At 48.6% G+C, this 20,090-nt stretch overlaps 1 protein-coding gene across 6 annotated transcripts in view; it reads right to left on the bottom strand.

The window, feature by feature from the left end:
• MPP2 (MAGUK p55 scaffold protein 2) overlaps positions 1 to 20,090 on the bottom strand; it is a 95,299-nt gene that overhangs the window by 39,032 nt on the left and 36,177 nt on the right. For 2 of the 6 annotated variants that reach the window (XM_077313051.1, XM_077313050.1), the window contains exon 3: positions 2,519 to 2,637. In XM_077313051.1, coding sequence (XP_077169166.1) covers positions 2,519 to 2,637 — 119 coding nt within the window. Of the gene's footprint in view, positions 1 to 2,518; positions 2,638 to 12,650; positions 13,105 to 20,090 lie in introns of those variants that run through there. The other 4 variants (XM_077313053.1, XM_077313052.1, XM_077313048.1 and 1 more) reach the window with 3 other exon arrangements.

Genomic DNA, 20,090 nt, shown 5'->3' with positions numbered 1-20,090 from the left:
ATACTGGAGTGTGTTCTAGGACAGGGGTAGTCAACCTGTAGTCCTCCAGATGTCCATGGACTACAGTTCCCATGAGCCCCTGCCAGCATTTGCTGGCAGGGGCTCATGGGAATTGTAGTCCATGGACATCTGGAGGACCACAGGTTGACTATCCCTGCCCTAGGGTGTATCACGGCATGTAGGGCCCCCAATGGGGGACATGCCATTGGCCACGGTGAACAGAAAGACAAATGGTTTTCCAAGAAACCATTGTCCACCCCTCATAAGCTCCCGCTGAACCCAGGGTCCCCCGAATTGAAAATCACCAAGATAGCAGACTGGAATGGTTGGTGGCTGCAGGGCGTAGTGGTTGAGAGCAGCAGACTCTAATCTGGAGAGCTGAGTTGAATTCCCCACTCTTCTACATTCAGCGAGCCAGTCCATTTCATTAAAACTGTTCCCACAGAGCAGTTCTGTGAGAGCTCTCTCAGTCCACCTATCTCACAGGGAGGTGTTGTGGGAAGAGGAATGGAAGGCAATTGTAAGACTTTTTTGGGTTGAGTTTGTTCCCCCTCTTTTGTCGTTTTCTCAGTGCTGGGCTCATCCATTTAAAAAGCACCAGAGCTGTACCAACCCAAGCCCAAATCAAACCTTTCACAGGGCCAGAGTAGATGTGATGGCATCCTCATGGCAGCTACGACCACGGCAACACTATTTTAATGTCATTTAGAGAAATTGGGAAGGCCCAATCCAGACCAGGCCTGCAGGGAGGCACTGTTGCTCCCCCTGATCTTTTAAAATACCCGAACACCCAAACTAGGGGTGGTGAGGCCATGTAAGCACTTGGTATGGAGTGCATAGGCCGAGGGAGGGGGGGACTCTTTCAGCACACCACGCTGTAGGCCCTCACAGCCTTTGAAAATAACCCCAAAATGGCAGTGTCCTCAAAAAGGCCTGTCGTGTCTTCTTTGGCCTACATAAGGCAGCATAGAACAAAGCAGAGGAAATCGCTCTTGACCAAAAGTACAGAGGTGCATTGGACCGGTTAGAAACAATATGCCAAGGAATTTAACCTCACAAATGAAGCAACAGTTCTTGGAGAAAGAAGGATGGAACTTTGACAAATAGATGTTGGGAAGAGACAAACACATTTTGACAATAAGATTATGGGAAGAGGACGGAATGGGGGTGGGCGGGAGAGACAATTACATCACGGGCCATGCAGTCAAACAGGAAAATCTTAGGTGAAATATGAATGTCTTCTTAAAGATAATGGAGCCATTTAGCAAAGGAGTTTCTAAATTGTGGGATCTCCATTCCAGAGACTTTCTAAGGTCTGTCCAGGAATACAGGAGGGGGAGACGTTCTGGATCAGTGGTAGAGCATCTGTATGGCATGCTGATCACTGGTTCAGTCCCTGGCATTTCCAGTAAAAAGGATCGGGCAGTAAGTGATGTGAAAGAAGACCCTGGAGACCCTGGAGAGCCAATGGACCACCTGGAGACCTTAATGGACCAATGGCCTGATTCGTAGAAGGCAGAGTCCTATGTGTCCACATGATCACTTTGGGCTGGACTTTGGATCAGCTGAACCATTAGAACTATTCAGGCTCTTTGGTGCTAGGAAAGCTACTTGGGGGCACAGGTCCAGAGGCTCCTCCATCTTCGCTTTATTCCCCATGACTCCAGGATGGGGGAGACCTGGAGCCGAGAAGAGATTCTGCACCTGAGCTCTGGTGGACCCTTGCTCAAACCGAGACCTTGAAGGTGTGCCACTGAATCAATTTATTTATGTAAGACAGTTCCCTTCAAATATTATGAAGGCTGGTATGCTTACAAGGGAGCAAAAGATATAGCAACTCCTCATGGGTTCAAGGGGGAAAATAGAAAGGGAACACATCGTCTATGGCAGGGGTAGTCAACCTGTGGTCCTCCAGATGTCCATGGACTACAATTCCCATGAGCCCCTGCCAGCGTTTGCTGGCAGGGGCTCATGGGAATTGTAGTCCATGGACATCTGGAGGACCACAGGTTGACTACCCCTGGTCTATGATATTTGACCCCGGAATGCATTCATGGCAAGATTAAGAAAGACGTGGGGAGGGAGCAGGGCCAGTCCTTGGGCTAGACCAGGGGTAGTCAAACTGCGGCCCTCCAGATGTCCATGGACTACAATTCCCAGAAGCCCCTGCCAGCAAATGCTGGCAGGGGCTTCTGGGAATTGTAGTCCATGGACATCTGGAGGGCCGCAGTTTGACTACCCCTGGGCTAGACCATCTAAATAACTGTTTATGGAGGTACAGTGAGGATGGTGATGATACACTGCAGCCGTGAACACCTTGCTCCCAAAGGTCAGTGACATCACCCCTGGGCCCATGCCACTGGTGGTCAGTTCCAAGCCCAGTCCGTCTGGCAAACAGCATAGGGGCTTGACCTGAACCCTGTTGGTGGCCCAAGTCTTAGAGGTAATCAGATGAGACTGAGAAGAAGAGAAGCTGCTCAGCTAGAATCTCTGGTCCAGCTACCCCATTTAACTGTACCTTAGCCAATGATCTTACTATTGGACTCTCCATGAGGCCACGGAGAAAGATGAGATCCAGGTCTCCTGCTCCCATGGAGTTGGGGAGGTCACTCAAGTTGTCCAAGACTTGTTGCATTGCTGTGTAGAGAAACAAGGGCAGTGTTATTTATGAACGGGAGTAACAATACCCTGGGGGCAAAGAATGGGGGAAGAACACGGTTCAACTCTCCTCCAAAGCTGTAGCAAGCCTTTGTATCGGCATGAATGGACTCCTCATCTTCCATGGTATTACAGGGGAGATATTCATGGACAACTTATTCAGAAAGAATCAGCCAGTGTTCTACAAGTAGGAGAGAGACTGTAGTGGAAAGAAATTCTTCTCGCCCTCTTTCCGATCTATTTCTCATACTTGTGCGGCTGTTGGATCAAAGATTATCTGGTTTCTCTCAGATTTTGATTCTGATGTTACTGTTTGAGTGGCAAGTTTTTTTGCAACTTTGTTCTGATATCTCTGTTTCTACCCATGTGGCTTTTTAACAGCAGGAAGGAAAGGAGAAGGCCAGTCCACAAAAGGGCCACTGGGTTGCCAGCTGCGGGTGGAGCCTGGAATTATGTGTTCCCCGGACTACAGAGATCAGTTCCCCTGGAACTTCAGGAGGGTAGATAAATGGCATCATATTTCTGCTGAATTCCTTCCCCAAACTCCACCCTCCAAAGGCCCTGCCCCCCAAACTCCAGGAGTGTCCTAGCCTGGAGTTGGCAACCCTGGGCACTGAAACGGGCCATCATGAGTTATCCAATTTTCACTTCAGCTTCACTCGATTTCTTTGCTCAAACAACCATCTTCACAGCAAACCTTGTCTATCATACTTTAAAAAGAAACATCTTCCACTTAAGATTATGGTGCCAAAAATCTGCCAACTGCACAAATATCTCAGAATCATAGGGTTGGATGGGACCATCTAGTCCAACCCACTGCTCAATGCGAGATCAACCTAAAGGACCCATAATATCTGTCCAGCCCAGCCACTGCTTGAAGACCACCAGTCTCCACAATAGGGTCACATCTCTCTTCTACATATCTGTTATTGTAACAGAAGATGAAAAGTCCCAATCAAATAATAGTGCAATTTAAAAAAAGAATTAGTCTTCTAACAGTGGATGAAACCATAAAAGGGAAATCTCTCACACAGGGCCAGCATGACCCTGTGCAAGTCCCCAACCATACACTGGAACCAGCCAGGGTTCATCCAATCTCTTCCCATCCCCCAAGCAGGATGGATTGATAGATCACAAGTTGCACCTGAGGGTGGCCGATGTCCAGGTAATACCTGAAGCTCTTCTGTTATTACAACTAATCTCCAGAAGAACAAAGAGAAAATGGCTGTTTTGGAGGGTGGACTCCACAGATCCCCCACTTTCAGGCCTTACTCCCCCCCCATTTACCCTCCCCCAAGAGAAGAAGGCTGGAAATTAATGCAAAATGCCTATGTGATCCAGACGTGTGTGTGTGTGCGTGTGTGTGATGTAGGCACGTTGGGGGATGTCGTGCTGGTTTTTGGCCAAAACTCTATAGTTAGAAGTTAATTCTACCATCTTTACACCGCCCGTGGCGCCGCGGGCGCCACGGACTAAATAAAACAGTAAGCCCTTGGAAGGCGGGCTGTGTCCGGGATGAGGAAGGGTGCCGATTGGCCCCTTCCTCATGACAGACTATCGGAGGGACCAATCGGCAGGCGCGAAGCGCCTGCCGATTGGTCCCTCCGATTCCTTGCCGGAGCAACTGCGAGCCGCGCGTAGCGCAGCTCGCAGTTGCTCCAAGCCAGCCGGCCTCTAAGCCAGTGGTCCCCAACCTTTATTAGGCTGGGGACCGGCAGGGCATCGGGCCGCGCCCGTGGGGGCCGCCCCCGCGGGGGCCGCGCCCACGCATCGGGCCGCGCCCGCCGGCCGCGCCCGCGGATCGGGCCGCGCCCGCCGGCCGCGCCCGCGGATCGGGCCGCGCCCGCCGGCCGCGCCCGCGGATCGGGCCGCGCCCGCCGGCCGCGCCCGCGGATCGGGCCGCGCCCGCGGATCGGGCCGCGCCCGCCGGCCGCACCCGCGGGCCACGCCCGCCGCCGCCCAGGGAGCCCCCGGCCTCTACAAACGCATCGCCGGCACAAGAAGATGGCCGCCGGCAAGAAGACCACGCCAGGGAGCCGCCCGCCGAAGGAGCTGCCCACCGCAAAGGAGCTGCCCGACGCGAAGGAGCTGCCCGACATCGCTACAGCCCTCTCACCGGTAAGCTACCTTTCCTCACCCTGCCCTCGCCAGTCCCTCGCTCTCCACCCCCCTGCTAGGGCCCATTGTATTTGGAATACAATGGGCTTTTTTACTAGTAGAATTATAATTGTACTGTAGAATGACCATAGAATTAGTTGTCAATTTCCTGCATTCTGCAGGGGGCCCCTTCCAACTTATGATTTTTTGCCCACGCATGTTGTGCCACCCAAGCTGCCAATGTGCCTATGTCACTTCCAGGTCATGTAAATACAGTGTGTTAATTTCTGGTGTTCCTCCTCACTCCGGGTGACTGTGCCCTTACCCACCGCCGGCAGCTCCAAGGGACCTGGCAACCTCAGGCCTCTGTCCCGCCCCAGACCCCAAATCCCCAGGTATTTCCCAACTCTATTGCACCCTGAAAGGACAAGCTATCCCTGTGCTTTGAATGCAAATGGGGAAGAGCGTTCCCTTTCCTCTGGCCTAGTGATGAGCCCATCTGTGCCTGTGCTGTGTACTGCATGAAACCTCAGGCCATTTCCATTTTACCAACTAATTGGGAGACAATTTTAATTAGTGACTCAAGCCTTGGCTGATCATCATTTCCCAGCTGAGAGTCAACAGCGGCTTAGAGACCTACTTCTTTGGCAGGAACCGGCTCAAACTGCCTTTTCCCTCCCTTCAATCCCACATTCCCCGAGAGAGGAGGAATGAGGCCCAGAGAACGGGCACAGTGCCCAGTTGGGCAACCATGCAGAACTCTAATAAAACAAGCAGCATCCAGAGTCCCAGACTGGCCCTAGCAGGCAGCGGCAGACTGCTACAGGATGAAATGGAGGCTTTACTGCCAGCTAGGGCTGTGCGCTTTGGCTCGGTTCGGCCACCTCAGTGATCACTGAAGGCCAAAGTGGCACGGAGGAGGCCAGTGTGCAGTGCAGAGACAAGGGGTGGTGGTGGCTGCCGGCCACTGCCCCGCCACCCTTCCTCTCTGCGCTGCAGCACTGGGTGCCTCAGGCTTCGGGGATCACCGAGGTGGCCAAACCAATCCGAAGCGCTCAACCCTACTTCCAGCCAGTCAATGGGACAGTTGAGGAGGGTGGGATTCTTCAGAGGATGCACCTGGCCAGACATTCATCATCTCCAAAGCAGCAGGTGTAGTCAACCTGTGGTCCTCCAGATGTTCATAGACTACAATTCCCATAGACTACAATTCATAGACTACAATTCCCAGTGTTTGCTGGCAGGGCCTCATGGGAATTGTAGTCCATGAACATCTGGAGGACCACAGGTTGACTACCCCTGAGCTACATGATTCCCCACTCCTCCACATGCAGCTAGCTGGGTGACCTTGGGCTAATCACAGTCCTGTTAGAGTTGTTCTCACAAAGCACTCCTGTCAGAGCTCTCGCAGCCCCACCTCCCTCACAGGGTGTCTGTTGTGGGGAGAACAAGGAAGGCAATTGTCAGATGTTTTGAGACTCCTTTGGGCAGTGAAACACAGAGCATAGAAATCGACTCTTCTCCTAGATTTGTTTACATCTTGCTTTTCTCCCAGGCCCCCCCCCCCCCCAAATATCTCAGAAGTAGGATTGACAGGTCCTCAGGTCCACTTTCTGGATACACCTTTCCTCCCCCAAACTAGCAGAACACCACATTTAATGTGACACGCTGATGTCACCCTAGAATGAAATCAGCATATTGGGCTCATGGGGGGGGGGCGGGGTTGATGCTCTCGTTTGTGGACAAAACTTTATGGTTAGAAACAAATACTGCCATAGAGTTTTGCCCAAAAGCCGGAGCGTTGCCTCACAATCTCGCCCAGTTAGGAACCTAAAGGGTTGAGCAGTAGCAAAATAAATGTTAAATATTAAAATGCAAATATGTAGAATCATAGAATCATAGAATCATAGAGTTGGAAGGGGCCATACAGGCCATCTAGTCCAACCCCCTGCTCAACGCAGGATTAGCCCTAAGCATCCTAAAGCATCCAAGAAAAGTGTGTATCCAACCTTTGCTTGAAGACTTCCAGTGAGGGGGCGCTCACCACCTCCTTAGGCAGCCTATTCCACTGCTGAACGACTCTGACTGAGAAAAACTTTTTCCTGATATCTAGCCTATATCGTTGTACTTGAAGTTTAAACCCATTACTGCGTGTCCTTTCCTCTGCAGCCAGCAGAAACAGCATCCTGCCCTCCTCCAAGTGACAACCTTTCAAATACTTAAAGAGGGCTATCATGTCCCCTCTCAACCTCCTTTTCTCCAGGCTGAACATTCCCAAGTCCCTCAACCTATCTTCATAGGGCTTGGTCCCTTGGCCCCAGATCATCTTCGTCGCTCTCCTCTGTACCCTTTCAATTTTATCGATGTCCTTCTTGAAGTGAGGCCTCCAGAACTGCACACAGTACTCCAGGTGTGGTCTGACCAGTGCCGTATACAATGGGACTATGACATCTTGTGATTTTGATGTGATGCCTCTGTTGATACAGCCCAAAATGGCATTTGCCTTTTTTACCGCTGCATCACACTGCCTGCTCATGTTTAGTTTACAATCCACAAGTACCCCAAGGTCTCGTTCACACACAGTGCTACCTAGAAGCGTATCCCCCATCCAGTAGGCATGCTTTTCATTTTTCTGACCCAGATGCAGAACTTTACACTTATCTTTATTAAATTGCATCTTGTTCTCATTTGCCCATTTTTCCATTGTGTTCAGATCTCGTTGAACTCTGTCTCTATCTTCTATCTTCCGGAGTATTTGCCAGTCCTCCCAATTTGGTGTCATCTGCAAACTTGATGAGTAGTCCCTCCACCCCCTCATCTAGATCATTAATAAATATGTTAAAAAGTACCGGGCCGAGCACCGAACCCTGAGGTACCCCGCTACTCACCTCTCTCCAGTCTGATGAAACACCATTGACAACAACTCTTTGAGTGCGGTTCTCTAACCAATTCCCTATCCACCTAACGATCTGAAAATCCAGATTGCAGTCCTTCAACTTATCCATGAGAACATCATGGGGAACCTTGTCAAAAGCTTTACTAAAATCCAAGTAAATGACATCAACCAAATTTCCCCGATCCAGCAAACCTGTTACTTGGTCAAAAAAGGAAACTAGGTTGGTCTGGCAGGACCTGTTGGAGACAAATCCATGCTGTATTTCAATACACGTGTACATATAAAACGTGCACATATAAAACTATTGCACAAATCCAAAACCTTTTGACACATGGATAAATGATCAGATAACCAAAAGCGTTTTGACCCCTCTTGGAGTCTTCAGTTGTCTAATATTTAAATGCACTCAGGTGATGCACTCATGTAAATGCACTCACGTAAAATGAGTGCCCAGATTGCTGGGGGGTAAACGGTAATGACTGGGGAAGGCACTGGCAAACCACCCCGTATTGAGTCTGCAATGAAAACGCTGGAGGGCGTCACCCCAAGGTGACATGACCCGGTGCTTGCACAGGGGATACCTTTACATCCTCTTAGAGAGGAGTGACAAATGGAGTGGCCCAGGAATCTGTCCTGGGCCCTGTGATGTTAAACTATTTGGACGAAGGAATACAGGAGCTGTTTATTAAATGTGCAGATGATACTAAACTGGGAGGGGTACCAAGCACAGCTAAAGAAAGAATCAGGATACAAGGTGATCTTGCCAGGTTGGAAAACTGGGCTAAAATGAACACAAGGAATTTCAATAGTGACAAATGTAAAGTTCTGCATTTAGGCAGGAAAAATCAAAAGCATCATTATAGGATAGGGGAGACCTGTCTAGACAGTAGTATGTGTGAAAAGGATCTAGGGGACATCATAAACCATATAATGAACATGATTCAGCAGTGTGACTCAGTGGCTAAAAAGGCAAATGGGATTTTGGGCTGTATCAAGAGACGTGTAGTGTCCAGATCACACAAGATGATAGTACCGCTTTATTCTGCTCTGGTTAGACCTCACTTGGAGTACAGTTTGGGGCATCACAACTGAAGAAGGATGTAGACAAGTAGTTCTCAACCTGGGGATTGGGACCCCTTGGGGGGTCGAACAACCTTTCACAGGAGTCGTGGCAGGGCAAGCAGCTTGGCCGGGGGGGGGGGACTCTGCCACTGTTGCCACTCCTGTAGGCACCCAGGCTCGGCTGCCAGCTGCTCCAGCAGTGCCTCCAGGGCAACACACTCTCTTGCCAGGCGCTCCAGGTGGTGACACAGCTTGGCAGGACAAGAGGCAGAACTGAACTGAGAAACCCCAGGAAAAAAACCAATTTATATACAATCATGAACAGTGGATCTTCACGCCATTGGTTTAATTTCTGTGCAAGAACACTGGCATAATTTTATGGTTGGAGGTCACCACAGCATGAGGAACTGGATTAAAGGGTCGCAGCATTAGGAAGGTTGAGAACCACTGATGTAGACCAACTAGAGCGCATCCAGGGGAGAACAATGGACATGCTGAGGGGTTTAGAGACCAAGATGTATGAGGAAAGATTGAGGGAGCTTGGTCTTTTTCGCCTAGAGAGAAGATGACTAAGAGGCGATATGATAGCCAAGGACTTGAAGGGCTGTCACATAGAGCAGTGGTCCCCAACCTTTTTATCACCGGGGACCACTCAACGCTTGACAATTTTACTGAGGCCCACTGCCCTAACGCTCTCTGACTCTGGTCGCTATGGTAATGTTTAAGCATCCCTTCAAAATAAGATACAGACACGCCACAACAATGAACATAAGGAACATTTTATTTTCGTGGAAATTTTAACTCACAACAATGACAAATCAACGGGAACCCTGAGCTTGTTTCTCTGCAACGAGATAGTCCCATGAGCGCCTGGATGAAGTAAAGGGCCGGGGGGGGGGGGAGAAGGCGTCCTTCGCGGCCCACCTCCAGTTAGTCGACGGACCACATGTGGTCCGGGGCCCACAGGTTGGGGATTGCTAACATAGAGGATGGAGTAGAGTTGTTTTCTGTTGCCCCCTAGAGTCAGACCAGAACCAATGCATTGAAATTAATTCAAATGAATTTTCAGCTAAACATCCGGAAGAAGTTCCTGGCAGTTAGAGCGGTTCCTCGGTGGAACAGGCTTCCTTGTGAGGTGGTGGGTTCTGTTTCCTTGGAGGTTTTTAAACAGAGGCTAGATAATCACCTCACAGAAATGCTGACTCTGTGAATTTAGTCAGATTGTAAGTGGGTGGGCAGAAGGGACTGTGTCTGAGCTAGAATGAAAGGCAAGAAAATGGAGCACTGCAAGGTTTAATTATTGCTTTAACTGTGATTTTAATAGTCTACTGTATTGTATATGATGAGAACCGCCCTGACCCTGCTTGCGGGAAGAGGTAGTTTCCAAAATCAATAATAATTAATAAAAATAATATGAGCTGACAGTCCTGAGGATAATCAGACCCCCAGCATTTGGCCCCCACCAATCCCCTTCTCCTGGTAGCCCTAAATATGAAGATCAAGAGTTGGGTCTTATGTCTCATTTTTTACTACCTGAAGGCGTCTCAAAGCAGTTTACAATCACCTTCTCTTCCTCTCACTACAACAGACCCCCTGTGAAGTTGGAGGGGCTGAGAGAACTCTGACAGAACTGCTCTGTGAGAACAGCTCTAAAAGGACTGACTAGCCCAAGCTCACCTAGCTGGCTGCATGTGGAGGACTGGGAAATCAAACATGACTCTCCAGATTAGAAGCTGCTGCTCTTAACCACAACACCAAGGTGGTTCTCTTGTTTCAAATCTGAAATCAAATAGGTTTTCTTTTCTTGCATTTCTTGTGACATTGCAAAGATAGGATAAGGCAGGATGGCAGTCCAGTCTCCTGGTTCTAGCCCTCCCACAAAATTATAGTTTCCGAGATTCCTTGGGAGGCACATGGCTGACAACAATCCACATCTGACAGAGGAAAATTGGTGCACTTGACACGAACAAGGGGCTCCAAGTTTAGCACAGAATAAGCCACTTCCAAAATGCTGGGAACCGGCTCCTTATGAAAGATCAGCTTGAAATTTATCATCTCCCTCAAACCTAGAGAGCACTTTTTTGTACTGGGGCTGCAAAATGTTGCACCTTGGTTATCATACAGCTTCTTCCTCCCAAGAACTGAAAAGGAACACATGCTGTTAGACCTAGTTTCCAAGCCAGGCAGTAACATGCAATTAATAGGAGCTACAGCTGGCTGGAAAAGGGCACAATGGGTCACAAAGTCAGTGAGTGAGCAAGACATAAAGAAAAAGCAAGTGCCAGATACATTAGCCTGGGCTGGTTGTTTCTGTTCAGGAAGGGGGAGGGAGGACAAATCAATCAGGCTGCAAATGTGAAATAAAGATATAAATTAGGCAAAAGCCTACAGTGACTTGATGGTGTTGTGGTTAAGAGCAGCAGCCCCTAATCTGGAGAGCCAAGTTTGATTCCACGCTTCTTCACATGCAACCGCCTGGGTGACCTTGGCTAGTCACCGTTCTCTTAGGGCTGTTCTTGCAGAGCAGTTCTGTTAGAGCTCTCTTAGCCCTACCTACCTCCCAGGATGTCTGTTGTGGGAAGAGGAGAGGAAGGGGAGGCAATTGTAAGTTGCTTTGAGACTCCTCCAGGGAGTGAAAAGTGGGGTATAAAAAACTAATTCTCCCTTTCTTCCTCCACCACCAAGCAGGAGGTGGTACTCATTACACATTCTGACAAAAGCATCTGAAACAATAAGATTAATAACCCAAAGAGGTAGATAAAATAGCTTTTGGGAGGCCAAAAGGACAGAATTTCAGTCCTATATAAACCACCAAGAGGAGGCCTCATAATATGCTGAAACATCGTCACAAGGCCTATAGGTTATACAGAACCCTTCACTGTTAAAGATCTCTAATGAAGAGGCCTGTGGAACTTGTCAGCTTGCCTATTTCAGAGGCAAGAGAAAGTAGCAAGTGACACCGCAGGATTAACATGAAAGTGGTCTGCATTGCACCACCGACTTGCCACCGAGCTGCTGCCAGAATGGTCAGTCCTGCAAGGAATCTCTTCCTCCACATGCACTCCTCATTGGGCAGGCCAGGGCTTAACTTGCAGCTGCCTTCACCTTGCAAATTGCCCTGGCCCCACAGAAGTCCACAGGTCCAGCTCAGTTCAGACATATTACAAATTATGGTCGGTGTGATTGTCTATATTTAGGTCATGCCATTAACTCAGACTCTTTGAGTTTCTCAGACAAGGATCTATAACCACGGTTTGGAACTGACTTATGAGCCACAGGGACCACGTGTGGAAGAAGATGACAGTGGGAAAGTGCTAAGAGGTCACAGCGGCCTTACAGAGAGACTATGGGGCAGGGGTGGCCAAACTCTGGCTTTCTCTGCTGTAGGGTCTTCAAGGCAAGAGGTGTTCGGAGGTGGTTTGCCATTGCCTGCCTCTGTGTAGCAGCCCTGGGATTCCTCAGTGGTCTCCCATCCAAGTTCCAACCAGAGCAGACCCTGCTTAGCTTCTGACTTCTGATGAGTCACAAGCCCTGACCTAATCACAGCCTACTCCCCAGCAGCACCGTCCCATGATCTTGGACTCCAGAGATACCTGACCAGAGCCAACAAAACGAGCAGCCATTGAGGCAACCCTTGATTGCCTACAAGCCAAATCCTGGGCAAGTTGCCAACAAACCACTAATGAAAACCAGCTGAGCTCTAATAGAAAAAAAATGTCTCTTGTAGGGACTGGGAAAGTCAGAGAAGGAAGAGGCCTTGTAACAGGAATGAAGATATGACACCCCTCTCTGCCCTTGTTTCCCTTTCTCCTTTGTCAAGCTGGGTGTTATTCTTTCCCACCCAGGAAGAGACATCATTCTTTTCATAGGTTCAGCATATTCCTAAACTGTGGAAGGAGATACCTTTCACGCAGGATGTGGGGTGGATATTTCCTACCTTCTCCATGAAGTTCCAATTCTTGGGAGGATGCTAGGGACAACTCTTCCAAGAACAGGTCGTCCACGGGCCTGCCACTCAGAGCCATCTTCTGAAAGGGATGCCGAAGGAGCCCTCTTCCCCGCCTGCTGCTGCAGCAAACATCTCTGCCTACCCCTAAGTTTTGTAAGCCGGGCTTCTGCCTGCCTTCTTTTCCCTTCTACTTCCTCTCTGCCTCTCTACAAAAGGAGACCAAATGACTCCACTCAGGTCCAGCCAATCACAAACAGGGGCTGTGAAAAAGTACGTGCCAGGCACCCAGAAAGTGAGAGTGGGAGAATGATACGTGTTAAGTGAGGTGGTTGCTGTGGTGCTCAACTGGGTTGTGTAACAAATGTCATGTTGTGTAACTAACGTCATGGACTGTGCTTTGGAGCAGTAGCTCGTTAGAGTCTCTATTCACCCATGATTTGCTAGCATGAAAAGATTAAAACAAATTATTATGGCATGAAAACACAATATTACAGCTTGAAAACAAGTTATTACAGCTAGACTTTAGCCACCTTAAGTGCATGAACTTAAGAGACAATAAGAGACATGCGCCCTCTGGTCCAGCTGGTCTGGAGTTTCAGGTTTGGGGTGCCATCGATATGCAGATGACACCCAGCTCTCATAGAATCATAGAATCATAGAGTTGGAAGGGGCCATACAGGCCATCTAGTCCAACCCCCTGTTCAACGCAGGATCAGCCCTAAGCATCCTAAAGCATGCTTATGGATGGATGAGCTGTCTCCCCCTGGATACATTCGCCAGTTGCTTGGAAGCAGTGATAGCCTTGCTCAAGCAGTGCCTGACACTCATTCCTGCCAAGACGCAGGTCCTGTGGCTGGGGAGGAAATGCCTGGATCAGGAAGCGCATCTCCCATGCCAGGATGGGGGTGCAGCTGGAGCTGTTGTCATCAGCCAGGATTTTAGAGGTGACTACTGATGCCTCCCTTTCTATGGAGGCTTAGGTCACGAAGGTAGCCAAGCTGGCATTTTCCCATCACTGCTAAGCACAGCTACTAGCGCCCTACCTGGACCTAGATCACCTTGCCACAGTGATCCATGGAACAGTCACTTCCAGGCTAGATTTCTGTAACTCGCTCTATACTGAGAAAGTTGCACCTTTATATAATACTAGAACTTAAGCCCGGGGTACCCAAAATACACGAGCCTCTTGTGGCGCAGAGTGGCAAGGCAGCAGACATGCAATCTGAAGCTCTGCCCATGAGGCTGGGAGGGGCGGTGCCAGCACGCCAGCATGCAGGTGCGTTTGGGCACCAGATGGCATGCTGGCACCTCCCCTCGCCTCCGCACCACAGCACGGGCCACCTCAGGCTTCCACGATCATCAAAGCAGCCGAGGCGCGCTGAAATGCCCAACTCTAATGGAGCATGCTGATGTTGGTGCCTATACATTCCTGGTCAAGGGGAAATGTATTTTCTACACTGTCTGAGAAAGGAGGGATTAGGCTTATGCCTCCCCCATCCCACCCCCGACATGCTTATTGGACCATGCACAAACACGTAAACGTCCTGGGGATAAGGACAGGATAGACTATGCATTTTGCCAACTGCATTTGGAACCTGTTCCAATACTGTTATTCATTTTATTTCCTAAATTTGTTTACTGCTTTATTTAATGTTCGTACACCTCCAGCCCAGGGTATTAATACCTAGATTGACATGATACATGACAGTTTGATGCTGCTGTTTTTGTCATTTTAGTTTTTAAAAATTCTTCAAAAGCTTTTTGGGATACCGTATTATGACATGTCCCTGAATACCATCGCTCCTATTAAAAAAGACTATCATGATCTGGGGAGGAAGCTCAAGCAAATGGGGGCACAAGTGGTATTCTCTTCAATCTTGCCTGTCAAGGGAAGAGGAATGCGTCGGGAGAGGAAGATAATGGAGGTGAATCACTGGCTGCGTAGTTGGTGCCGGCAGGAGAGATTTGGTTTCTGGGACCATGGGATAGGCTTTCTTGAGGAAGGCCTACTAGCACCTGATGGACTGCACTTATCGAAACTGGGGAGGCGGAGGGGGGGTAGGGGCGCGTTCCCTCGTTGGGAAGGGCAGTCGCTGGGCACAGGGGAAGCAGTTTTCCCCGAGTCCAGTGGCATGGGGCGAGCTTCCTCCCTGGCGGCCATCTGGCGAGGATGGCGGCTCGGGAGGACTGGAGAGTCTGCGGCACGGCATTCAGGAGACGGACCAAGTAGCCAATAGGGAGGCACGCAAAGCGCGCCTCCCAATTGGCCATTCCCTGGAGTGCCACTCGAGTTTTTATCCCAGACAGGGCCCGCCCTAACTCCTCCCCAACAGCCCTTACCCTTTTATTTAATCCGACGATCGCAGGAGCGGTTTAAAGATGTGGTAATAGGATTCCCAGTAAGGAAAAATCAAAGACATAATAGCTAGGGTGGCCAGTGTCCACGTTGTAGCTGATGATCCACTGGGATTACAACTGATTCCCCCTTCCTCAAACTACCCTCCCTTCCTCAAACTACCTTCTCCATTTCACCCCCCCCCCCAAAAAAAAGAAATCTACAATCAAACACACAAAACCTGTTGTTCTTCATCCATTTAGTCTGTTCCTAAGGCAGGCAGGCGGGAAGTGTGCTCAAAGGAGCAGAAAATTGATCCAATCAGCACACAGGAAGAGATTACTTGAAAAATGCCAGGACGTTCCTGATCATGCTAAATACACATTTATGCTAAATACACATATCCTCTGATGTCCCTGTGTTTTTCTCCCTCTAGGGTTCGATTCAATATTACATAGAATCATCATCACAGAATCATAAAATCATAGAGTTGGAAGGGGCCATTCAGGCCATCTAGTCCAACTTCCTGCTCAACGCAGGATCAGCCTAAAGCATCCCAGATAAGTATCTGTCCAGCCGCTGCTTGAAGACAGCCAGTGAGGGGGAGCTCATCACCTCCTTAGGCAGTCGATTCCACTGCTGAACTACTCTGACTGTGAAAAAAGGGTACCAAGCATTTCTGCTTTCTCTCTGTCAGTCTCTCCATCTTCACCCTGCAGTAGGCCTATTGCTTCATGTACCTTACGTTTGCTCCTCACATATCTGAAGAAGCTATTCTGGTTATAGTGGGCTTCCCTGGCCAGTCTCAGCTCTCTCCCAGCTTTGGCCTGTCTGATGGCTGACCTATAGTGTCTAATAACCTGCAGATACTCTTCTTTAGAGGTCTGTCCTTCCCTCCATTTCTTGAACTTTTCCTTTTTCTTCATTAACTCTTCCTGAAATTCTCTGTTCATCCAAACAGGCTTCTTGGATCTCTTACCATGTTTCCATCTTGCTGGAATAGTCTTGGCTTGAGCAAGCATTGGCTCTTGTTTAAGGACAGCCCACCACTTGTATTATTTGCAGCTGCATATCCATATTTAGCTTACAGTTCACAAGTACCCCAGGATCCTATTCACACACACTGCTTCCCAGAAATTTATCTTCATCCAGTATGCAGGCTTCTCATTTTTGTGACCCAGATGTAGACCTCTACACTCTTTATTGAATTGTATCTTGTTCCCATTTGCCCACTTTTCCAGCATGTCCAGATCTCGCTGAACTCTATTTCTATCTTCTGGGATGTTTGATACTCCTCCCAACTTGGTGTTATCTGCAAATTTAATTAGTAGTTCCGCCACTCCCTCATCCAGATCATTGATAAAAATGTTGAAAAGTACCAGACCCTGTGGCATCCCACTGCTCACTTCCCTCCAATCTGATGAAGCACCATTGACAATAACTCCTTGGGTTAAGGTCTTCTAACCAGTTCTCTATCTACCTAAACATCCAAATTCCAGTCTACAGTCCTCCAGTTTATCCAGAACATCTGGGGAACCTTGTCAAAAGCCTTATGGAAATCCAGGTAAACATCATCCATTGTTTTCATGATCTAGTAAGCCCATCATTCGGTCAAAGAAGGAAACTAGGTTGATCTGGCAGGACCTGTTGGAGATGAATCTGTAGTGATTTTCCTGGATCAACAAATCATCCTTCAGATGACTGCAGATCGCTCCATTATCTTCCCTGCAATGGAGGTGATATTCACTGGCCTGAAGTTTCACAGGTCATCTCTCCTCTCTTTTTTGAAGATTGGGAGAACATTCACTCTCCTCCAGTCTTCTGGCACCTTTCCAGTCCTCCAAGTGGTCCTAAAGATGATGGACAAAGGTTTTGCAAGCTCTCCAGAAAGTTCTTTGAGCACTCTTGGATGTACACCATCCGGCCCAGGGGATTTGAACTCATCCAGTACAGCCAGGTGCCTCTCAACAACCTCTCTGTCCATGTCAACCTGCCATCTAGACCTTGCCTACTATCATCCCTAGATATGCACAAATTCTTCCAGAAAAACAGGAAGGCAAAATACGTTCTGAGCCTTTTTGGTTTCTCACAGGGCCAGTGGCTGAGTCAAAATACCTTTATTGGCTTTAGACAGTAATTAGAGGAATATTTTAAATCTTTTAATTTTTATTGATTTTTAAATGGATGTATATTTGTGAGTGTCGTGAACCACCCTGAGGTTAACAAAGGCATGGTTTAAAAACTTCTAAATAAATTAAAAAAAAGAATCTTTAAACCGCCTGTGGCGCCGTGGGCGCCGCGGACTAAATATAGCAGTAAGGGCTGGTGGGGAGGAGTTAGGGCGGGCTCTGTCTGGGATAAAAACTTGGAGGAGCCGTTTAAAGATGTGGCAATAGGATTCTCAATAAGGAAAAATCAAAGATATAATAGCTAGGGTGGCCAGTGTCCATGTGGTAGCTGATGTAATCCACTGGGATTACAACTGATTCTGTAGTTCCCTCCCTTCCTCAAACTACCTTCTCCTCCCCCCAAAAAAAGAAAGAAATCAATGGTAATGAAAGCCTGCTTTGGGCTGATCTTGCGTTGAGCAGGGGGTTGGACTAGATGGCCTGTATGGCCCCTTCCAACTCTATGATTCTGTGATTCTGTAATTCCAGGAGGTCTCCATCTACCACCTGCAGGTAGGTAGATTATGTTGAATGGGCAAGGGAACAATTTTTAGTGCCTTAAATCTGAATTTGTAGTAGCCAGCTGTGCTGTTTGGTGATGTAATTTGGCAGATTGTATGTAATATCAGGTTCTGGTTGCTGCACTACACATGAGGAAGCCTTGGAGAAATAGGGGTACAAATCCAGGAGCCTGGCTGGCTTTCTGTGGCACCTGCATCTGCTTGAATGTATACTCCACAGCTCATGCATTGGTACTTCAACAGAAAGACTTCACCTAGGAGTGAAGAACTTAAACAAAACTGGAATGGAAAAAAATCCTGCTATTGTATAGTAGTGCTTCTAAAACTTTGGTCTAAATGACCGTAAATAAATAAATGAATAGAAAAATATATGGTAGTCATTCGATGTCAGTATTTGTGCAGAGTGTAAGATTATTGGCAATTAATTTTTGGAGGTTGTATGGATAACCTTTTCATTAATCGTATGTCACCTAGCAGTGTGTTTTGCTTTTGCTGCTACATCTCCCTGGAGGTTGGCAGCCCTAAAACTCCCCCACCAGGCTGTTTCTTTGACCTGAAATGGCCTCCAGAATGCTGCTCCTTGCCCATGAAGAAAGTGTACATGTGCTGTTTGGCCCCGTGTTCATTTCTTCAATGGGGCATACAGTGGACACTTCAGCCCCAGAGAAAGGTGCTCAGGTAGGACCCTGAAGGATCCCCTCCTCCTGCGCAACAGTCCCTACCCAAATCAAGACCCTCAGAATCAGAAATTACTGGGAGCTCTCCCAGCATGCATCTGGATCCCAAAACAGTCCAAGTGTTGTTCAACCCACCGGCTACACCCAAGCATCTGGCCACTTTCATGATCAGTTTTAGGCCAAGCACCCTAATTCATAAGAGTGCAAGTCCTTTGTGTGGTGGTGCCTGCTGGGATTTTGAAATAGGATCTTGACTCCGTTAGCTCTCGGCGACCCATTCAGGGAAGATTTAGAGGGGTCTTGTCATCCCCCCCCCCCTTCTGTTTGCAGCAGAATTTTTACCCCGGAAACCATTGCTGTTCTCTAATCTCTTTAAGATGCCTGACTGGTTCCCCCCCCCCCCCCACTCCTCCCCTTCTGCCGTGCTTATTGTATTACATCCCCGTTTCTGTGGCAACGGGGGAAGAGATTTGCATCCAAGGTTATACTAAACCAGGATGGATTGAGACGGCTGTTTTAAAGAGATAGCAACACCACCCAAAACCCTCCTCTCCCGAGAGAAGAGCTTTGAAACCAGATTTGATATGATGCATTCAGGAGTGGATGGTGGCTCTTCCCCAGGGAGAGAAAGGCATCCCAGAGATTAGCAGCAAATGCTGTTTTCCCCAGTTGGGGTCAGAGTCAGGGCAGGAAGAGGTGGTGTAGAAAGTGGCAGATTGCAAGAAAGCCTGGCAGATCTAGGAGAGGGACAGATTGGTATTCAGTGGAATTATGCGGACAGAGCTCCGTAGAATCTGACTTCTTAGCCCGCAGCCAAGCACAAATAGAACAGTTGTGAACGGACCAGTAAAAATGACCGAGGCTTGTTAGGAAGCCCTAAATATGATTTTCTACAGTCTGGGACACAAAGGGCTCTCCAGTTAGAGTGCAATTGCATAGATCCAGTTCGGCCCAAAGGCCCCCCCCTCCCCGCTGGATTCATCTGAGTTTAATCAGGGAAAAGCAGTACGGTGCAAGGACATTTGTGGCACGCTGGCATTGACCTCATTAAAAACAACAGCAGCACCATAGCAGCGTTATCAGTAGAAGGCAAAAGGCCATTTGTTTTAAAGCTTTCTTCCCATATCAGGCACAGAAGGGATGCCAGCCTCCATGGGAGAAGCTGAGGACCCCCCAGAATTACAGCTCCTCTCCAGGTTACAGAGATCAGTTCCCCTGGAGAACATGGACACTCGGGAGGGGGTATAATGGCATACCCCACTGAAGTCTCCGTTCTCCCCAGGCTCCATCCCCAAATCTTCAGATGTTTCCCAAACTGGATCTGGCAACCCTAGCCCGATCCCCATAAGCTCAGGGCAGATCTATAGGGGTGCCACACTCTGGGGATCCTCTGGAATTATAGCTAGGCATGTGCATGGAGAAGAAGATTGGGACTGTTTTTGATTTGGTCTGCATCGTTTTGAGCTAAACTGATTCATGCAAATTACCTGTAGTGTAGTTTTGATTCAGCTGAATCAATGTGGATATAGCTGAATCAATTCAGTGCCATTGAAACCAATGGAGCCATTCAAGTCTATGGGTATTTCCCCCTTTCTGTCTTTTCCAGACTTGGGGGAGGGTGGGTTTAAGGCAGAGGCACCAAACTTGCAGCGTAGCTGTGGGAGCCTCTCTTCAGAAGAACCCTCAAGTTGCAAAAATATTGGATCAGGGGGGCCAATTCTAGGGGT

Source organism: Paroedura picta, chromosome 16 (assembly GCF_049243985.1).
Source record: "Paroedura picta isolate Pp20150507F chromosome 16, Ppicta_v3.0, whole genome shotgun sequence".
Lineage (NCBI taxonomy): Eukaryota > Metazoa > Chordata > Lepidosauria > Squamata > Gekkonidae > Paroedura > Paroedura picta.
This window is presented reverse-complemented; position numbering and strand designations above follow the sequence as displayed.